This window comes from Argiope bruennichi, chromosome X1 (assembly GCF_947563725.1).
Source record: "Argiope bruennichi chromosome X1, qqArgBrue1.1, whole genome shotgun sequence".
In the NCBI taxonomy this organism is placed as follows: Eukaryota; Metazoa; Arthropoda; class Arachnida; order Araneae; family Araneidae; genus Argiope; species Argiope bruennichi.
Genome location: NC_079162.1, coordinates 19,646,726 through 19,665,631, shown reverse-complemented (window position 1 = coordinate 19,665,631; position 18,906 = coordinate 19,646,726). Strand labels below are relative to the sequence as shown.

The following is an 18,906-nucleotide window of genomic DNA, read 5'->3' as shown; positions in this document are numbered from 1 at the left end:
TTTAATAATAAGTCTAAATAATCCGTATTGGTTGAGCTATTTCTCCCCACCAAATATGTTTGTAGTATGAATATTACTAAAAAAATATATATATATTGTCAACTATCTATATTTGTTGTACTTATAATGTGCATCATTTGCATAGTCCAGTTATTTCAGCATTATTGAATTATGTTATGATATTTTTAGTTGCAAAATTATGAAAATTTAACAGAAATCAAAATTTTAATCACCAAGATACATACTGAAAATCAATATCTCGAAGTGTGAAATATCTTATGAAATTCCCTAATTGCACAATTGCCTTTCTAAATATTGAGGAAAACAAAATTATAATGTAGTATTCCATCAATGTTTTAAACATGCATTTTAAAATACTAAATTACATTGGCAGTACACTGAAATAATATATTTTTTCTAAAATTAAATCTCTTGAACCTAATTTCAAGAAATTACTTCATAGTTCAATTTAACAAAAACATTTTCATAACTATGTTTCAATGAAAAAATATTAAACAGACACTTTTAATTTACAAAAATTTGACTCATATCAAAGTAAACATATGATAATAATTTATTCATGTAATGTAAATTTCATGTAACACTTATGAAATAGTTGAAATTTTAAAAAAAAAAAATACTCAATCTTCCTACATTTTTAATCGATGTTATTGTCACTCTCTTCTTGAACACTAAAAGAAAAATACTCTTAGAAATTAAAAAACTGCAATAAGTAATATCGGTCACCAACACCATGTGGTCCCTAATTACCCCTCCCCTGTAGATTGAACTGGCCACACAGGGAAAGCAATCCTTTTGTCCAAACCCTGACACTTTTAAGAGGAAATGCATTATTAAGACCTGCCATTTTGGGTAAGTATAGCAATCTGATTGTTGCTGACAAGAGGGTTAATACCTATACATAAGTTACTAACAATACAAATACAATGAAATTAGACTTCAGCAAGAAACTTTATTTTTAGTCAAAAAGAAACATTTTTGAAAGTTACCTTCAAAGTACTGCTGGTCTTTTCAGCTTGTTCAAATTGACTACCAAGTGCAGAAGGCTGAGGTTTGGTAATATTCCGTGCTGCCATAATGTAGCCAATAATTCACAAATGCTTTCATCTGATTTAAATATCAGTTCATGGTTCTAGATAAAAGAAAACATAAGCAAGTTAATATTCAATACAGATATAAGAAAGTTTATGAATAAAAAAAAAAAACTTTCTACAATTAATACATATTAGCACACAATTTGATTTACTGATATTTGAAAATATAATCATTCCTAAGGTTATGAATAAAACAGTCTCCATTTCATATGATACTGAATTCTTAACTACTTTCATTCCACATATATTCTTCACACAAAGTAACATATTAGAAAGAAAGTACATACATAAAGATTTCTTAAAAATAAATAACCAAAAGTTTAGCCACACCCAAAAATTATAGAATATTATCTCACAACAATCCTTCTACTTGTTGTCATTTGAAATAATGACAACAATTAGAAGGAACAGATATAGGATGTTTCATAAAGGCCTCTTAACTTTGGAAACAAATAACTCAGAAAAAGTGATAATTAGAAGCACTAGACTAGTGATATGTGTATTAAAGAAAGCTGTAAGAACTGACAGAGAAACCTCAAAATTTTAGCTACAAATTGCACCGCTAAATGATGCTGAAGGCCACATTATCTTAAGTAGGCTGTACATAGTGGATAACACAAGCTCTCATTGCATTCATATCAAAAACAATTCAAAATGTGTACCTTTCGTTTAACATGTGTCACAAATATAGAATGAAATTACCAGTGAATCTCTGCTGTGTTCACCAGAAATCGACACACAAACTTCCGAAATAGCCTCCTCCAACTTGTCAAAGGATTGCTACAGTAAAAAAATGCCATTCAGTGTGTCCCATAGAAATTAGCCGATGAGATAGACTAAATACAGAAGGCAGCCCATGCCATTTCCCAAAAATATTAAATAATTAATTGCAGTAACTATCATTAAAGGATTTGTCCAGAAGGTCAAAAATGTCTTCTATACAGTGTGGATGAGCTCCAACTTGTATGAACCATACCATGCCTAATGATTTTATAAGTAATTAAAAATTGTTAAAGGTGAAAATATATGTTTTAACTTTTTATTTTAAGGAAATTATACATAAAAACTAAATACATATAACACAATGAATCAGTTTTTAGAACAAATAAAATTATAACAATTTATTCATCACAATACAGGAGTTCTGACTTAATGTAATCTGAAATTTCAATATATATATATATATATATATATATATATATATATAAGGTAAAATTTCATAGGAATAATATTAAAAAAAAATTTAATCTATATAGCTCTTAATTTCAAACCATATATATTACTAAATTAAACAAGATCTAGATACTATTGAGAATTTTATTTTCAGCTTTATATTCCTTTTCATATGAATATTAAACCTACTCCAACTAGTTAAATAACTATTTTTCAATCGTAATTTTAATATATCGTTGAAATGCCAGAACATTTGGTTCAACAAGGTTTACAGTAATGTAAACACTATTTTCTCAATTGCAAAATAAATTCTCGTGGGATGCTTTTTTCCTCTTGAATAGCTGGATATACTTAAGTTAAATGTCTTTTCATCTCAACTCAATGCTCCCATTTCTAAACTATGAGATGAATGTTTGACAAATTTATAATAATCAATATCATTCTTTCAGAGTAAATATTAATACTGCTGCAGTAAGGTATCACCAAGGTTTCAAACAAAAATGACTCCTTGATGTCATCTAAATTGTATCATCTATTGTTGCTATCCCACTAAATATTTTTTAACATCTCAAAGCAAAAACCATGGGTAGGCAGCACTTATAAGACAAAATCTTCTTTCATAGTTTTTCATATAAGAGCTTGGACAAAGTAGTTGTCGCCTTTCCATAAAAATTTCTGCTTACAGTTTACGAGTGTGGAAAAATATAAAATATCAAAAATTATACCAATGAGTTAAAAATTTTAATAATTAAATAGATAATATTATTAAACACTTTATGTTTAGAATTAAAGTTAATTTAATTTCTAGTTACTCACTCCCATTTTAATAATTCAAATTCATTATTAAAATCAAAAGAATTGGTAATTCGACTTGTTTTAATAGACATCTAAATTTTGTCCACTAGCTGTTCCAAAGAATGTCAATCATTATGAATATTTGAAGAACAACTCTAATTTAAATAAAAACAGTAAGTATCCCATTGGTTGACATTTGAAGGTAGGCTTTGTTCCAAACCCATTACCTCAATTATACAATCAACTGCTGCTAGAATATAATCAGCAGACGTGTTTTATTTAACAAAATGAAAATGAAAGTTTCTAACACAAGGTAGATTGATACAAAAAGAAAAAAAATTAAGTAATCTTAGTTACAAAAGTGATAGTTAATCATTAGCATTCCCTCTTCCATACAAATTTAATTTACATTAATCTTAGGAAAGTCCAGATACTGTATAAGGTGTCTAAAAAAGAATGTACCTTTTTGAAAAAAATATTTTTGGGTCCTTTGATATGACATTAGAATCCTTCATACACCAAAAGTAAAGTAATACACCCACATTTTTTTTAACTACCTTACAAAGATTTAATATGAGCACCCTTCATGACACAGTACATGAACTAATGGCACAGGACATAAAAATGGACTAGTTATTGGTCCATTTTGTCCCATACTTGCATCAATAGGTTTATACTCATTCATGCAGAAGATAGCCTCATTACTGAAAACTATCCAGATCTAAACATTACTTTCTAAGAATCCCTACATTACCTACACTGAATATATATCTACACTGAAGATAGTGCAAAGATTTTTGTCATCCTGAAAGATGGTATAATTTGCAGCTTGTAAGCTCTCACTTTCAAACACTTATAAAAATTCATGAAAGAGTGCTCATATTTAATCTTTGTAAGGTAGGTAAAAAACTTTGATATATTACCTAATATTTGGCTAATAAAGGAATCTAACATCACAACAGGCATCCCAAGAATATTTTTTGAAAAAGGTAATTCTTTTTAGCACACTCCATATTAAAACCTCAACGCTTCTCAGCAATAAAATATCTAATCAGATGCTTATAATACTTTGCTGTCACATTTACCAACTAAGCACTTTAAAAGGCAATGCTATTACTTAGGCTATTTATAACCATTATTAGTAATTGTGATCTCATAAAAATCTGTCTATACAGCTTGAATACAAAATTGAATTACATGTGCTATAAGCCTAATATGCATGAAGCCTAATATCCCCATAGTGCAGTATTAAGGATTTAATATACAAGAATACTTCGAAGATGAAAAATTCTGTTATGAATACATACAAAAAATTAAATTACAATATTTTTTCTAAGAACATCATGTAAAGGTGCTTCTATAACAGCTTATTTAATAAGATACAATTAACACAAATTTAAAGAATTTCTCCAAATTAAGATGAAAGTTTGATGCATTATGAACATTGAAATTTGTATGTTCTGATATTAAATTCCATTGTTTTATGTATCTCCAGATATATTTATCTTATAACATGTCTAACTTCGATTAAAATGATGAATAATCCATACAAACCATTTATTTTTTAGAATTTAAAATAATATTTACAAATTTTATTAATAATTACATTTTATCTTAAAAATATGTATAGAAAGTATTTAAAAAATGCTGTAAATCAATTTTGCAGTAGGTGAAATATTCTTAAGGCAAAATTATAGTCATTGAGCAGAAAACAAACTAGTGGAATCAAAAATATAAAAAACAGTAATATTTTTACCCTCTTCAGAGATCACCTTAAAACAAATATAAATTTCAAGGAGAAAAAAAAAAAAAAAAAAAATATCCTCCAAAACTGGTTACCCAATCATCAATAGTACTTCTTATTGATATATTACATATAATGCAATATCAACAAATTATTGAATTATAGATATTTCCAAAGAATCTTAACTTACAAAATATTTTCAAACATTATTCAAAATTATTTAATAGATGTCTATTATTGACTAATTATATAAGTGAAATAATTTTATTTAAAAAAATCACATAATATAATTTTGTTGATCAAACAAATTAACAATGCTAGATATTTACAACTTTTTTTATTAAATACTAAGCACTTTTGCTTTCTTATAAAAGTCCTCATTACTAAATTAAACATTATAAGAAACTCCCAAATTTATTTTTGTTATGAGAAGCGACTCCATTTTTTTTTATATTCCTGCTGGAAGGAGATTCTGTTTGGTTTATCTAAATATACTTTCGCCACTACTAGCATAGCTGTAAGCGTATAATCCGGAATAGGGTACTCTGGCATTTTTTGCAATTATCCTTACATATCCATCTATAATTTTCCCAACTAGGAAAATTTCAATGCTGTAGGAGAAGATTCATTAATAAAGGGAAAACAGAAAAAAAAAAAAAAAAAATTCATGCTGATCATTTTCCCCCTTTTAATATAGCTTTAACACAAAAGGAGATAAGTATTGTTTAACTTGAAAGAATTAAACTTTTGATAGAAGAAAATTTCTTATATTTGAAGATAATTAACATTCAGAGGGAAAAAAAATGAAGTGTAAAGATATAAGATGCGAGCTACAAATTTGATCTACTTTGTACGACAGGGTCTTTACATCTTACAAGTGTAGGGCATGATTAGGGAAATTCCCCTCAACATGAGACTTAGCAAATCATTAGTATATGTTTAGAGTCCTATATTATTATATTATATATTAGAGTCCTATTCACCATGGAAAATTTCATTCCTGATGTTAAAAAAATTTCATGTAAGTTTTATTACTGCATTTTTTTTTAATGCATACATTTATTACTTGCTTAAATGACCCTAAGCGATTGATATAAAAAATACTGAAAATAAAATTTTGACATCTTGCACAATTTGTAAAAGATTATTTTTGTTCATCAGAGCAGTATTTCTTTTGGTGATCAGTTGGAGAGGTTTTCTTGAATTTAAAATGCTTTTACCTTTATTAGAAAGTACCAATATCTCACTAAAAATTGTCAAATAAACTATTGATTGCATTTTAAAACAGCTTACACAATAATTTATTTCTTGATGAAGTTCGAACAAAAAATATTCAATAGATCAATTCTGTAGATGCTTCATGAAATTTATTTTCCAAAAGAAATAAACAGGAGCAGGCTAAAAAAAGAAGGGTACATTTTAAAGGCTTTCTTCTGGAAATTGGCTGACTAGTGCACTTTCATACAGTAATGAGGTGAACATTATGGTGGTCTGATAAAAAAAAAAAAAAGTTCACCCCCCACCCTTCCTGTTGCTATAATATGGAAAAATTGTGAATTCATAAAAAATATATTGTGCAAAACCTTATTAAATTTGCTTAGCATGTTCAACTGCTGCACAGGGCTTAGAAACCATAAAAAGTGGTAAAAATCAACTGTTTTTCATTCAAAATTCTTAAGAATTAGCTGTTAAATATTCCAACTTTTTAATAAAATATATCTTATCAAAATATATTCAACTTCCCGGTGAACATTCCCTGCAGAGTAAATTTTAAAAAAATACATGCAATTTTTAGTTCCTAATCATCACTATAATTTGATGCATATGAATGGCAAGAAGTTGAAGTCTTTTAAAAAAACATCAACTTCATCTGATTTCTTTATTTGTGGTAATAAATTGTGAAACTAAACTTCAAAACATGAATACCATTAGTTAGCTAAGAATGTCAAAAATACAGAGAGTAACAAAAATTAATAGATATTTAAGAAACTCTACCATGTAAGCAATTAAAACATTTCTATGATTCTAAAATTTCTTGCATGACATTTTACTCTACTTCTCACTAATGTCCGATTTATAGGACAACCCTGGCATTAACAGCAATAGTAGTTTCTAAATTCAGTTTCACAAACATTTTGTGATGATAAATACTACCATTTGGATTCTGTGACATTGGGTACAAATACAGAGTGAAGCTATCTAAATACGTTTCATAATTTAGAAAGTGTGATTTCTTCATGAAGAAGAAAAATCAAGATATCAATACATGATGAAACTGAAAGGTTAAAGAAAATTATATATTGAACTGGCTTTAAGCCAACAAGAACTCTTGCTAAAAGATAAAAATGAACCAAGATTATTTACAGTCCGACTATTCCAAATAGTAACTAGAAATTTTTCTTTTTTATTATTATTATATTATTCTGCAACTGACTTACTTGCTTTTCCAATTTGTATAAAGCTTAGTTCTTTGAACCAGTATGAACCACTTTTCTGTTAACCAGTATCAAATCAACATAATATTTTCAGCAAAAAAGAAAGAAAAAAAATGTTATATTTACTTACATTTTAAGAAAATTCTGAGAAACATATTGATTTGTTTAAATGTCTTTAAACCTGTTTCTTTGCTCTGTGAAGTATTTCCTGGTTTTAATATTTAACGACAATATCATGGATGATTTTTAAATGGGATTTTCTTCTTCTTTTCAGAAGTATCTGAATATTTTGTTTGCTATTGTTAACAAACTAAAATATAACAATTTGCCAGACCTATGGATAACTAACACTTGAAGGTATTTTTCTAATTTTATGACCACTGAAATATTCAAATGATACTTTTGATCCTACTAAGCAATTTTTAGTGAACATGAGAGGTCTGTTATGCCTCTCATTTGTATTCTCTTTTAAGAGCTTGTAAGTCAAACTTCTAAGTATCATCTGATGAGGGAAGAAAAAAGAACAAAATAAAAAGAAAAGAATAAAATTCCAGACAAAAAATTTAAAACAATACAGATGTTTTAATAGCAGAAGTATTTTCTTACTGATTTCTTAATTTTTCGTGTTTTCTACACGCTTGTTGTTCATTCTTTGCAAAGAAATTATATTCTAATTTTGCAATATGTATACAACAACAAAGAAAACAAAGGAAGTTAATAATTTTTCAGACTTTATAGCTATAATGTTACCTTTTTATGACTAAATAACTTTCTGTAATGCATATACATCCAATTCTTGTAATTCATTGACAGAATTATAAATGGAAATTATATTGGTGATTAGGAACTAAAAATTGTATATGAAGGTAACGTAATGTACTTCTTATTTAATTTGTAAAAAATGTGCAGAGTTAAAAATCAATTTTGATTAAATATACTTAATCACTTTTAAGAAATTGTATAATCAACAGCTAATATTATAATAAACATCTGGTGAACAACTTAAAAATTTTAAAATCTAATGGAAAGCAAATATTTGTCATCTTTAACAGCTTTTAAGCCCTATGCAGGAGTAGCAGATATCAATCAATTTTTAAATTTTTTTTCAGGTTATATTTTTTATCAGTTAGCAACTTTCACACATAATGTTTTCTTTTTTTTCTTTTTTTTCTGACCCACCTTAGTGAATAATTTAAAGATATATTACTTTTACACAAAGTCTTATCTCGAACTGAATTTTCCAATTATGTCCTATTGTTGCTAAAAAGAAATGAATGGAAACTTATTAATAACTTTTCTACTCATTATGAATCTCATCTGCATTAAAAAAATTTTCTAAGATGGGTTAAGGGAAATGTAACTCATTTTTAACAATTACTAGATGAATAAGAGTAGGAATTTTCTGCTTAGTTTGAAACATAATCCATGACTATTCTGTCCATTATTTAGTTATAAATTCTTTAATTTCTCATTTTTTGCAAAATATCATGTTTATACACCAAATAAAAAAGTGATCATATCTATCAGCACAGAATTCAAATATTCAGGAAAAAAAAAAAAAAAACACTAATTGGCTTTTAAATAATCACCGAATTAGCAAAGATGAGTGAGCACAGCACTTGAAATGTAATAATTCATAATTTAATAATATCTAATGGCGTATTCCACAGATTTTGAAACTAAGGGTCAAAAACATTTTTTCTCTATCATGACACGACACATATTTTTAATGAAAAATATCCGATGTTTCTCTTAGTTTACTTTTTTTTTATTTAAAAATATTAACTTTATCATAATAATGTATTTCTTTCTTTCTTCATAATAATGTATTTCTTCTACAGTTCCTCCACTTTTGATATAGATACCTACCATATTTTAATTTCCAATTATTAATATATTTTTAGCAAGAATATATAAAAAAATAATGCCTATTTTGGTATTTCTTAAACAATTAAAATTTATAAAGGTTGTGGAGAATCAAAAACATGACAGTTTCTGCATGTTTTTTCTTTCTTGGGTCATTAAATTGAAATAAAATTCTAAACTATTATTTACAAAATATAATCATACTATTTGATAAAATAACAACCAAAAAATTTTAAGATGTTGTATTTAAATTATAATTTTTAATGGCCTGATATGCGACTTTGTGTTTAGTTATGTGACTTCAACCATCTACGTAACTTGGAATTGTGAAATCTACAGTAATGGTTCATCCCACTAGATGGCAGTAGAATCTTGTTCATTTATTAATTAAAACTTGCAGTTTGCTTCAATTCGATATTTCACAGCACATAGTATTTAAAGTATGCTGCAAATGTGTTTTACAATCTATAAACCTTTTCGTGTAACTATGCTATTTGAAGCATAAAACATGGATGATGAAAAAAAGAAAGAATAAGGCTACAACAGAAAAGATATTATGAGAAAGAAATTATCCTAATTTTAAAGAGAAAGGTTAATGCAAAAAATGTTAAGAGATACAAAGATAATTACGAAGACAAAAAAAGAGAAAGAAAAAATAGAAGCTGCTAGACAAAAGCAGAGCAGCCGGAAAGTTAAATACTTCTATTGAATTTTCAAGTTTGAATACTTCTATTGTGACTATCTTAAAAGAATTTTTTTTACAGAATTTCCCAAACACTTGGTAAAGAAATAAAGAAAACTTGGAATGCCTTACCAACCTCACCTCAAAAGCAAATGTTTACTGTGAGCAATTTAATGAAAAAAGAGGATGTGAAACTATAAAAGGCTTCGATACATTTCTGAAAATTATGAACAGAAGTTAAAAATAAAAAGACAAGAGAAGGAAAACTGAAATTATCTTATTAGCAAGCAAGTTCTTGTAATCAATCCATAAAATATTTTCCATCAATAAGGTTTAGGATTTCTATCAATCAGGAATTGAACATAGCCAAAATAAATTAGGGAAGGTTGGCTATATCAGATGGCTCTTTGAAAAAAGGTGACAAATGTAACCACGTATTAAAGCAATTAAGAATGGCACTAGTTCAATCGTGTTCATTTGCAGGGTTCCCACTTTTTTTCTTGTTACCAATTTAAAAGCTTTTTTCAAGTTACTCTGACTATTTTTAAGGCAATTTAGAATACAATAATTTGATGTACTATTAACAATTAATCTAAACATGCTGCAATGAATCATCATTACAAGGGAGGGGATAATGTTCCTTCAACTCTTTAAGTATTCTATTTAACTTTTCCTCAATACTTTCCAATTTTATTTAGATTTTTTTTTTTCCTTTGTTCTACCCCCCCCCCTCCCCCTTCTACTGAGCAGCAAAAACCATTTGATTGATAGACATATCATCTTTATTCATATCGGACAAATGTCAGACATATATATATATATCATTTGTCAACTCGGCTTTCACAGCTAATTTTTCAGAGCTTTGTTCCAATTGTCAAACTGCACTTTGCAAATATCTCATCTTATTTTTTAGCTCATTTATCCACCAAAAATATATTTTCTTTCTTGTGCTGAATTTTTTCAAAAATATCTTTTGATCTTCAAGGCAAGGCTAATATTTTTGTCTTGTCCCCGTTACAAACCATCTCATTTCCTTGTAATTTCAATACAATATGAATTTTTAGAATATTTCAAATAACCAATTATATTTTACTGAGATGTAAAAACTTTTCTTTTAGGTTTTCACTTTTGATTCTTTTATTACAAGAAAAATCCCTTTCTATATTAGCCTACTCATGAAAAAGTATTTAAAGCACCTGGATTATCCTTAAATAACCAATAAAAAGGCATAAATAGACAGTCCAAATTCCACTCAATTTCTATATTTCCAACTTTAAATGTATTATTTAAAACATGGAAACCACAGCTGCTTATATTTAGCAACTCATCTGATTTATTCTTAGATTTCCAGCTAACTGCTAGTCCATTGATTAAAATTTTAATCGCCTTCCACAAATCTTTTTTTTTTAGGATCATTAAATGCTTTTTAAGTATCTTCTGTGGTAGAAGAACATAAAAATTGAGGATAGATATCTTGTTTAAACTTTCTGAGCATTTTAGTCCCAGAATCTCATTAATATGTCCATATGTTTGTACTGTTTAATGATCATCCAAATAAAGTACCTATAATTTTTCAACATTGTATTATGAACTATTAACAGTGATGTAAAATATAGTGCAATTACAGAGCATGAAATACATACACTTAGTTAGTCCATAAGTAAAGTGCTTTACAATTTTACTGGAAAGAAACATTCCACTCACCTTCCCAACTTTTAATACTAGACAAATTATTTTCTGCATATTCAACAATAACTGCGAACTTTATGAAGATAATTCATTTCAGAATTTTGAATTTTTATACCATAGACAAATTAGTTTTCACTTGTATAAATCTCTGCACTGGAGCTCAAGTAAGGAAAAACGAAGACAGAATAGAAAAAAAAGGTCTACTCGGAGGTCTTGAAGTAAAAATTGACTTTTTAAATTTTTACTTCCTAAATGGGTTTTGATATTTAGAATTTCTTTTAAGGCCCACAGGAACATTGATATGAAAAGTTTATCTCATGACTACACCCTGTTCTACTAGCATACAGGCACTAGCAATCAGTAGAAGCTATTAAACGATTTTTAAACAGCAAGCCTAATGGTTTTCGATTTAGGACATTGATTGCCATAAAATTTTATGTTAATTGAAAAATGACTATTGGCTTCCTGGCTTATTCTGCGACTTTATATAAATACAATTAGGATTTCGTTATTTTAGGGCATTTAAAAAAAAAATCAAAATTTAATGTCAATCACAAAAGCACCTGTATTCATCAGGGCCTTTTGGTGTGCATTTACCAGTGTTCATCATGGCACTAATGGAATAATTTTACTACAAATGAGCATGTCTTATGTTTCATTTAAATGATTTCATTAGGTTAAATCACAGCATTATATAGAAAGCACACATCAATCACTTTATATTGCGAAATACACAGGGAGTATGACCAGCAGCACTGAATGATAGCTCAAAGATCAGTCTATTTTGCCAGTCAACTACAAGCCCCACAGAGCTACTAAATTATCCAGATATCAGTCACCAGTGACCTAGTCAAAGAGGCAGTTAATGGTGTCAGGAAAGGCAGACTAGGAGATTCTTTAAAAATGAGACAAAATAAAACACAAAGAAAAAAAATTTAGTAACAAAAAGAAGTACATAGCTCAATTACTACATTCATAACAAAGAGCGAGGATGTCAAGCAACAAATGCAAATGCAATTATTTTAATTTTCAGTGGAATGGCATATCATTCCGACAGCACTAAAAGCAGTACTTGAATTCAATCAATGCAATTTATTTTGAATAATAATATATATATATAATTAAATTATTTACTTATTTTAATATCTATTAAAAATTTAAATTTTTGGTTAACAAAAAATAGTAGTGTTGCTGGGAGAAAGAAAAATTAAGAAAAAAAATTATAAAATTCATTTCTTAGGAATCCATTTCTATTACTGATGCTGATGCAGAAGGAAACATAGCAAATATTACTGATTTCGATTATATAATCAATGATTCAGCAAATGAAAAATTACTGATTTTTGAAAATGCGATTTCAAAATTTAGATTAACACTTAATAAAATAAATCTGAATGAATGATAAGTACCTTATAAAAATTCAAACATCTCTATTTTCTACAAACTTCCCAGATACTATGAAACATAAGGAAGGTTTTGTAAATATTAATTACAGAGTTAATATTTCATTAATTCATTTCATTCACAATAAAGTATATAATCATCTGTCATGCCACCAGATGGCACTACCTAAGCTTTGCCTACAGCATATAATATTTCCCTCCTATAGCATCAACATTTTTTTTTTTACATGTGACAGTTGTAATTTATGTGACATGATTAAATCTAATGAAAGTATTTGTTATAAGTCCTTCAAATTTTACTCATAAATAATAACACACATGGAAGACTTGATGATAATGAAAATTAATTTTTTTATGCTGGCGTCCTGGCATAGGGGTAGCGCATCTTCCCCGTGATCTGGGCGTCCCGGGTTCGAGTCCCGGTTTGGGCATGGTTGTTCTTCTGTTGTTCTATCTGTGAGATGTGTGAATGTGCCCTCCTGTAAAAAGGGGTTGTGCAAGCGAATGAGTGATGCGTGAGTAGCAAAGTCGTACTCTTGGACCTAGTTGGCGCTGCTATAAAAAATAAGAGACGTTCCCCCTCAGGCTTAAATCGCTGTCTTCGTAACAGCGGGCTTGTCAGTGGCAAGTGCCATAAGAAACAAACAACAAACAATTTTTTTATAAACAAAATCCATAAAAATATGTTCATTCTGAGCAATGCTGAGTCTACCAAAGAGCACTTCATCCTCTCATGTTCTTATTATTTTTTGTTAGTAAAAAAATAATAAATAAAAAGTAACAACTTAGAAGTTGTTGGTTTTTATAAAGATCATGTGGTTATCTAAATCGGATCAAATCCTACCTAGCCCAAATGAAATGCAGATGACATCACAGGCCCAGAAAAGATTAATATCAACAGATAATAACAATTTTACTTTCCATCCTTCATCATAAATAAATTTAGAAGTTTTTGGACCAAACTTAAATGTCCATATAAATGCTAACTGAATAGCATATAGATAGCTAAAAAAAAAAAAAAAAAAAAAAAAAAATACTCAGAATAATAAATATAAATAAAAGTTTCATACTGCAAAATTTAGAAATTAAACAAAAGGTATGCAAAAAAAATTGATAATATTAATAATCAAGGGAAAGTTATTATCTTTAGGTAAAGTTAAAATTAAGTGTATAGACTAGCTAACACAAAAGAAAACATTATCATTTTAATATTTTTTTCAGACAAATGTGAAAAAGACAGCATAGATAGGTATTACCACTGACACAAATGTGATAAAATACTTTTTACCATTCAAATTATGAATCAAACACATCTAAAGAAATTTTGATAAAAAGCTGATTTTATACATACTTCATGAAGAAATATGAATAAAATCAGTTTTTAAATAACTACATAATAATTTTTGGCTGTTTGGTAAATATTATATAAAATACCATTTATAAGTTTTAGTTTTAAAAAAAATTTAGGATGTTCAATTATTTTTTCACCTTCCATTAATTTTTTTAAAGTTAAGTAATTTTTAAAAATTAAATTTTCTACTGAAATGAAATTTAAAAAAATAAACTTTTCAAATAAAAATTTACTATTTAAAAATTTTTTCCCCAAATAAAAGAGTAAAATAAATAAATAAATATATAAATTAACACACAAGTGAAACATATTTCAAGAGAAGGGGATATTTTTTTGTATGTTTGTTTTTAACTGCATCAAATTTCACATCTAAGGGGGAGAAGAAAAAAAAAACAAAAAAAAACAGCAACTTAATTTTAATTTCTTTTCTTGAAATTTTTTTTATCAATTAAACAATCGCAGTAGAAAATGTACAATAATCATTTTTTCAATAAATAGCAGTTCTAATAAACAAAAAGAGATAAAAGAGTAAAACTTTATTAATCTAACCTTATTAGATTCTATTCTTAATTTAAAACAATCAAATTAAAATTATAAGTATAAACTAAATATCCAAAAAAAATTTTAAATATTTATTACATCAATACAAGAAAATATCTACTTATCATACTTTTGTTCATATCTTACAAAATATTACGCAAAAGTAAATTAAAAATAATATGACATGAATAACTGCAATGTTCTCTTGTGGAATTTTTATACTCCAGTATAATAGATAAAAACAATGAATGAATATTAATAAGATTTAAGAATATATATCGTAATAAAGCAGTAACGTTATCAATAACACACACACAAACAAAAAAACTAAGAATTAAAATAGATGTCACAATAATGAAGTTAATACATGTATTAGAAATAAGTAAATGAATGCCTACATTTAATAAATTATTTTTAAAACCGTGAAACAATGGGAGCATTACCGAAAGAAACAAGTTTATAAAAAAGTGAAAAACTAGATAATATAAGACAAGAATTTATATTGTGAGAATCAATTCTTTAACTAAAATAAGAAAAATTATCACTGACTTCATGTGTTGATAAAAAATTAAAAAAACGGAATTTTCAAGAAATACGAAAACGAATATTCATTACATTACGCACTGAAAGTCATCTTGAATAACTTGCTAATAAAAACACATGAACAAATTAAAATGTAAAATGAACGTAACGAAATTTACCCTTAAACTCTTAGCAGATTCTAATCCTATGAATGTGGTTGTTTTGGTTCGGCAAAGCATTCACAGAATTGAAAGTTTATATATCGTTATGCGCCATTGATTTAATTAAGTTAAATTAAATTCCAGTAGTAAATGAAAAATTGTCTGTTGTTTCTTAAACAGAAACATGCGTTTGTCATCTCTAAAATTGTAAGACGCTAATATGATAAACAGTTTGAATACCTCCAAGTGAAAGGTGTATCATGAAATATGTTGATAAAAATAAACACTAAAACGATTTATCCTGAGAGAAATCAAAGAGCCGTTTCATAAAAAAACACCTTCACAATATTTCATGACTTATTTTCGAACATAGCTATGTTCAAATCGAGTATTTATTTTTTTCCCAGAGGAAAATAATATAATAAAGAGCACTCTCACGCTCTCTTCCATTTCGCATTCTCACGACCGCACCTCCATTCGCAAACAACAAGAAGTGCTAAATAAAAATAAATTTTCAAATTTTTTTCTGTTTTTTAAAAATTTATTTCGTATGATCTAAAAATTCTGAGGAGAAAAATTTAAAAAAAATCAGTATCAGCAACAATCATTTTTTCTTTTCCAGAAAAGAAACAACCCGAAAATGTTTGCCTTTTCATCGCACTGAAACGTCACATCCAATAGATAGAAAGCTTTCCAATTCGGAATGACTAAAGACTTTTACGAATTGTTGTTATATAATCAATATCAAGAAATCACAAATACCAGTGATCAATACTTTTCAAAGAGAGGTGTGATTCAAATCCTTCATATGATTTTACTGATGATATTTTAATTACAGGTTCTGAATCACGATTGAAAATAATAATCGATACGACCTGTCCAATTAAAGCTAAAGAACAAGAATTCATTAATGTACTGGGAAAGTCCTATATAAGCCCCGTTCCGATGACACTTTACCTTTACGGCTATGGTCGTCAGTCTGCCATTTGACCCATTGTAGAATTACTCCCGCCTGTGGACGTCAATCGGGAGGTTCCCCCAAACGATAGGTAAAATGAACAGACATTAAAAAAAAACTAAACCGGAAAACCACAAGTGAGAGGGTAAAGGGCAAAATGCGCCGGACTCAAGACATGCACTTTCCAGAAAAAGATACCCTCCCCTTAACTGTTGTTGCGGGACTTACTGGTCACATGCAGACAGTTTTCCATTTCACGAAGAATTAGACGGAAGTTGGAAACAATAAGCTGCTTATTTCATTGTGCATGAACCAGATTTCTTTCGCACTCAAGCCTGCAGAGAAAAATATATATAATCTTAAAGAGTTTTTGCAGATATTCAATACTCCAAACAAATTCCGAATATGATATCCCCTAAATGGATATAAACGCCATAATTACTGTCATACAATTAACATTTTTCCATGATCGAAACGATTTGGTATTCACATAATTAAATTGTCCGTATCCGGTTACCGCGAGTATTCCGCTGCTGCCAAAGACTGTCCAGTTTTTTTTTTTTTTTTTTTTTTTTTTCTTAACCAGATGTATGACTTATTTTTACGTCCTTTTAAAAATAAAAGTTATATCTTAAATAACTTGTCTCTGATAAATTTCATTTCATAGATTCTTAAATATATCTTGGATGATAAATAGAAATTCCTCCAAATGTGAATACTTTTATTAAATGTGTAAACAGAAAATCTAAATGCTGGCATAAGGTATACATCAATGACTTTTATACATCATCGGTAATATGGTTGGCAGAGTGGTAAAGAAAACAGTTTCATTTATTAAAGTTTTTATTATAATATTAATTTCATTTTCAATGTAACGTGGATTTCTCCTTAGCGGAAAAAATGATAATGTTTGTATCAAAATTATTTTTTAAAAACTAATTCTTGTTCTTTTTTTCCTTTTTTTTTTCAATAAACTAAATTTTTCTTTAAGATAGTTTTAATAGCAATGCAAATAAATAGATTGCTATTTTAACATAAATCTAAGTCCTTTTTTGCTAAAAACTGTTTGAGAGCTACATAAAAGAGAAATGAAATTATTGGTTTTGTAGACTCGAAAATATAATAACTCATAAATTTGCTATAAAGTTGTTTCAATAAAATGCCAATAATTCTTGCGGAGTCTAAAAAAATCGAATAAAAATGAATTTTCTGAAAATAAAGGAAAATGAATCGATGAAAAAGAGTTATAACCGATTTTTGACTGTCAATCATTTATATCCCAGTTTGTAATGTCTACATATTATTTGTATTAGAACTGTATGCTATTTTTTCAGAGAAAGTTTCAATAAGAGAAACGCACATAGAATATATTTTTTAAAAATCATAAAATCTCATTAATTACAAAATATTTATAACAAAATAAAAGTATCTTCAAATTATTTTAAATGTTAAAACAAATGTTATATTAAAAAAAATTTCTGTTGTAAATTTCTTAGCCATGTTTCATAGAAAATTTTTAATAAATTGGTATCGTGTATAAGTAGGGCGCAGCTAAATGTGGTGTTTATGACTCTCAAAACTTTATGGTTTTTAAGAGTTAAAAAACTTAACACTAAAGATAATATATTATTTTACTAATATAAATAATAATTATATATAATAGCATTAATAATTTTATATTTAAAAATAAATCTATAATTTCAAAATACTGTTCAACAAAACCATGAAAGGTTTTAAAGATCATAAATTGTAAAAGTCTCATCTAACCTTTGTATATTTTATCCTTTAACCAGGTAATCCAATAGAGATTCCTATGAATCTCGGTGAATTTATGTAATTTTCAAAAAATTTTTTCTTCTATTACTTAGCGGCTCAAATACATAGTTTATAAATAAAATCTTTATACTGATATTCATTAAAATGATACTATCTATGGTTTATGGTTTATTTTAATCATTAAGAGAGTAAAAATAAAGCGGAATCTAAAAGATACTCTTATCTAATCCACATAGCACATAAAATTTGTTACTAAAATTCAATATATAAGTTAAATAATTCCTGGGTTTAGTTTCTGCATAGCATTAAAAAAACTTGAATATATCCGATTACTTAAATACGATAATACTGTTTATATTTTCTTTTATAATACAGATTACTAAAAGTTGAAAAACATTCAAACAGTAATAATGTATAAGTTAATAATTTAATTCAGCTACATTTAATAACAGAAAAGGAATGCCGTCTAAAAGATTCCGATTAAATGAGTATCAATAAATAATAAATAAAAAAACTTAATAGGAAAAGAGTTTTTTAAAAATTTACTTAAAAAAACTATAAGCTTTTTAATATCTGCTTGTTTTTCATCGGAATCTGCTGACAATAATTGGTGAAGTATCTATATCTTGTACGGATGCAATTTCAGGATTTGCAGAATGCGTCAGATCGACGTTTGCGGAATTCCAGGTACTGTCT

At 27.4% G+C, this 18,906-nt stretch overlaps 1 protein-coding gene across 3 annotated transcripts in view; it reads right to left on the bottom strand.

Moving 5' to 3' along the window:
* The window catches only part of LOC129958755 (CTTNBP2 N-terminal-like protein), a 43,145-nt gene extending 27,204 nt beyond the window's left edge, over positions 1–15,941 (bottom strand). The window contains exons 1-2 of one of the 3 annotated variants that reach the window (XM_056071419.1): positions 15,495–15,941; positions 1,011–1,153 (exon numbers count right to left, since the gene is read on the bottom strand). In XM_056071419.1, coding sequence (XP_055927394.1) covers positions 1,011–1,097 — 87 coding nt within the window. In that variant the 5' untranslated portion in view covers positions 1,098–1,153; positions 15,495–15,941. Of the gene's footprint in view, positions 1–1,010; positions 1,154–1,817; positions 1,896–15,494 lie in introns of those variants that run through there. The other 2 variants (XM_056071420.1, XM_056071421.1) reach the window with 2 other exon arrangements.
* Between the last annotated feature and the right edge of the window lie 2,965 nt (positions 15,942–18,906).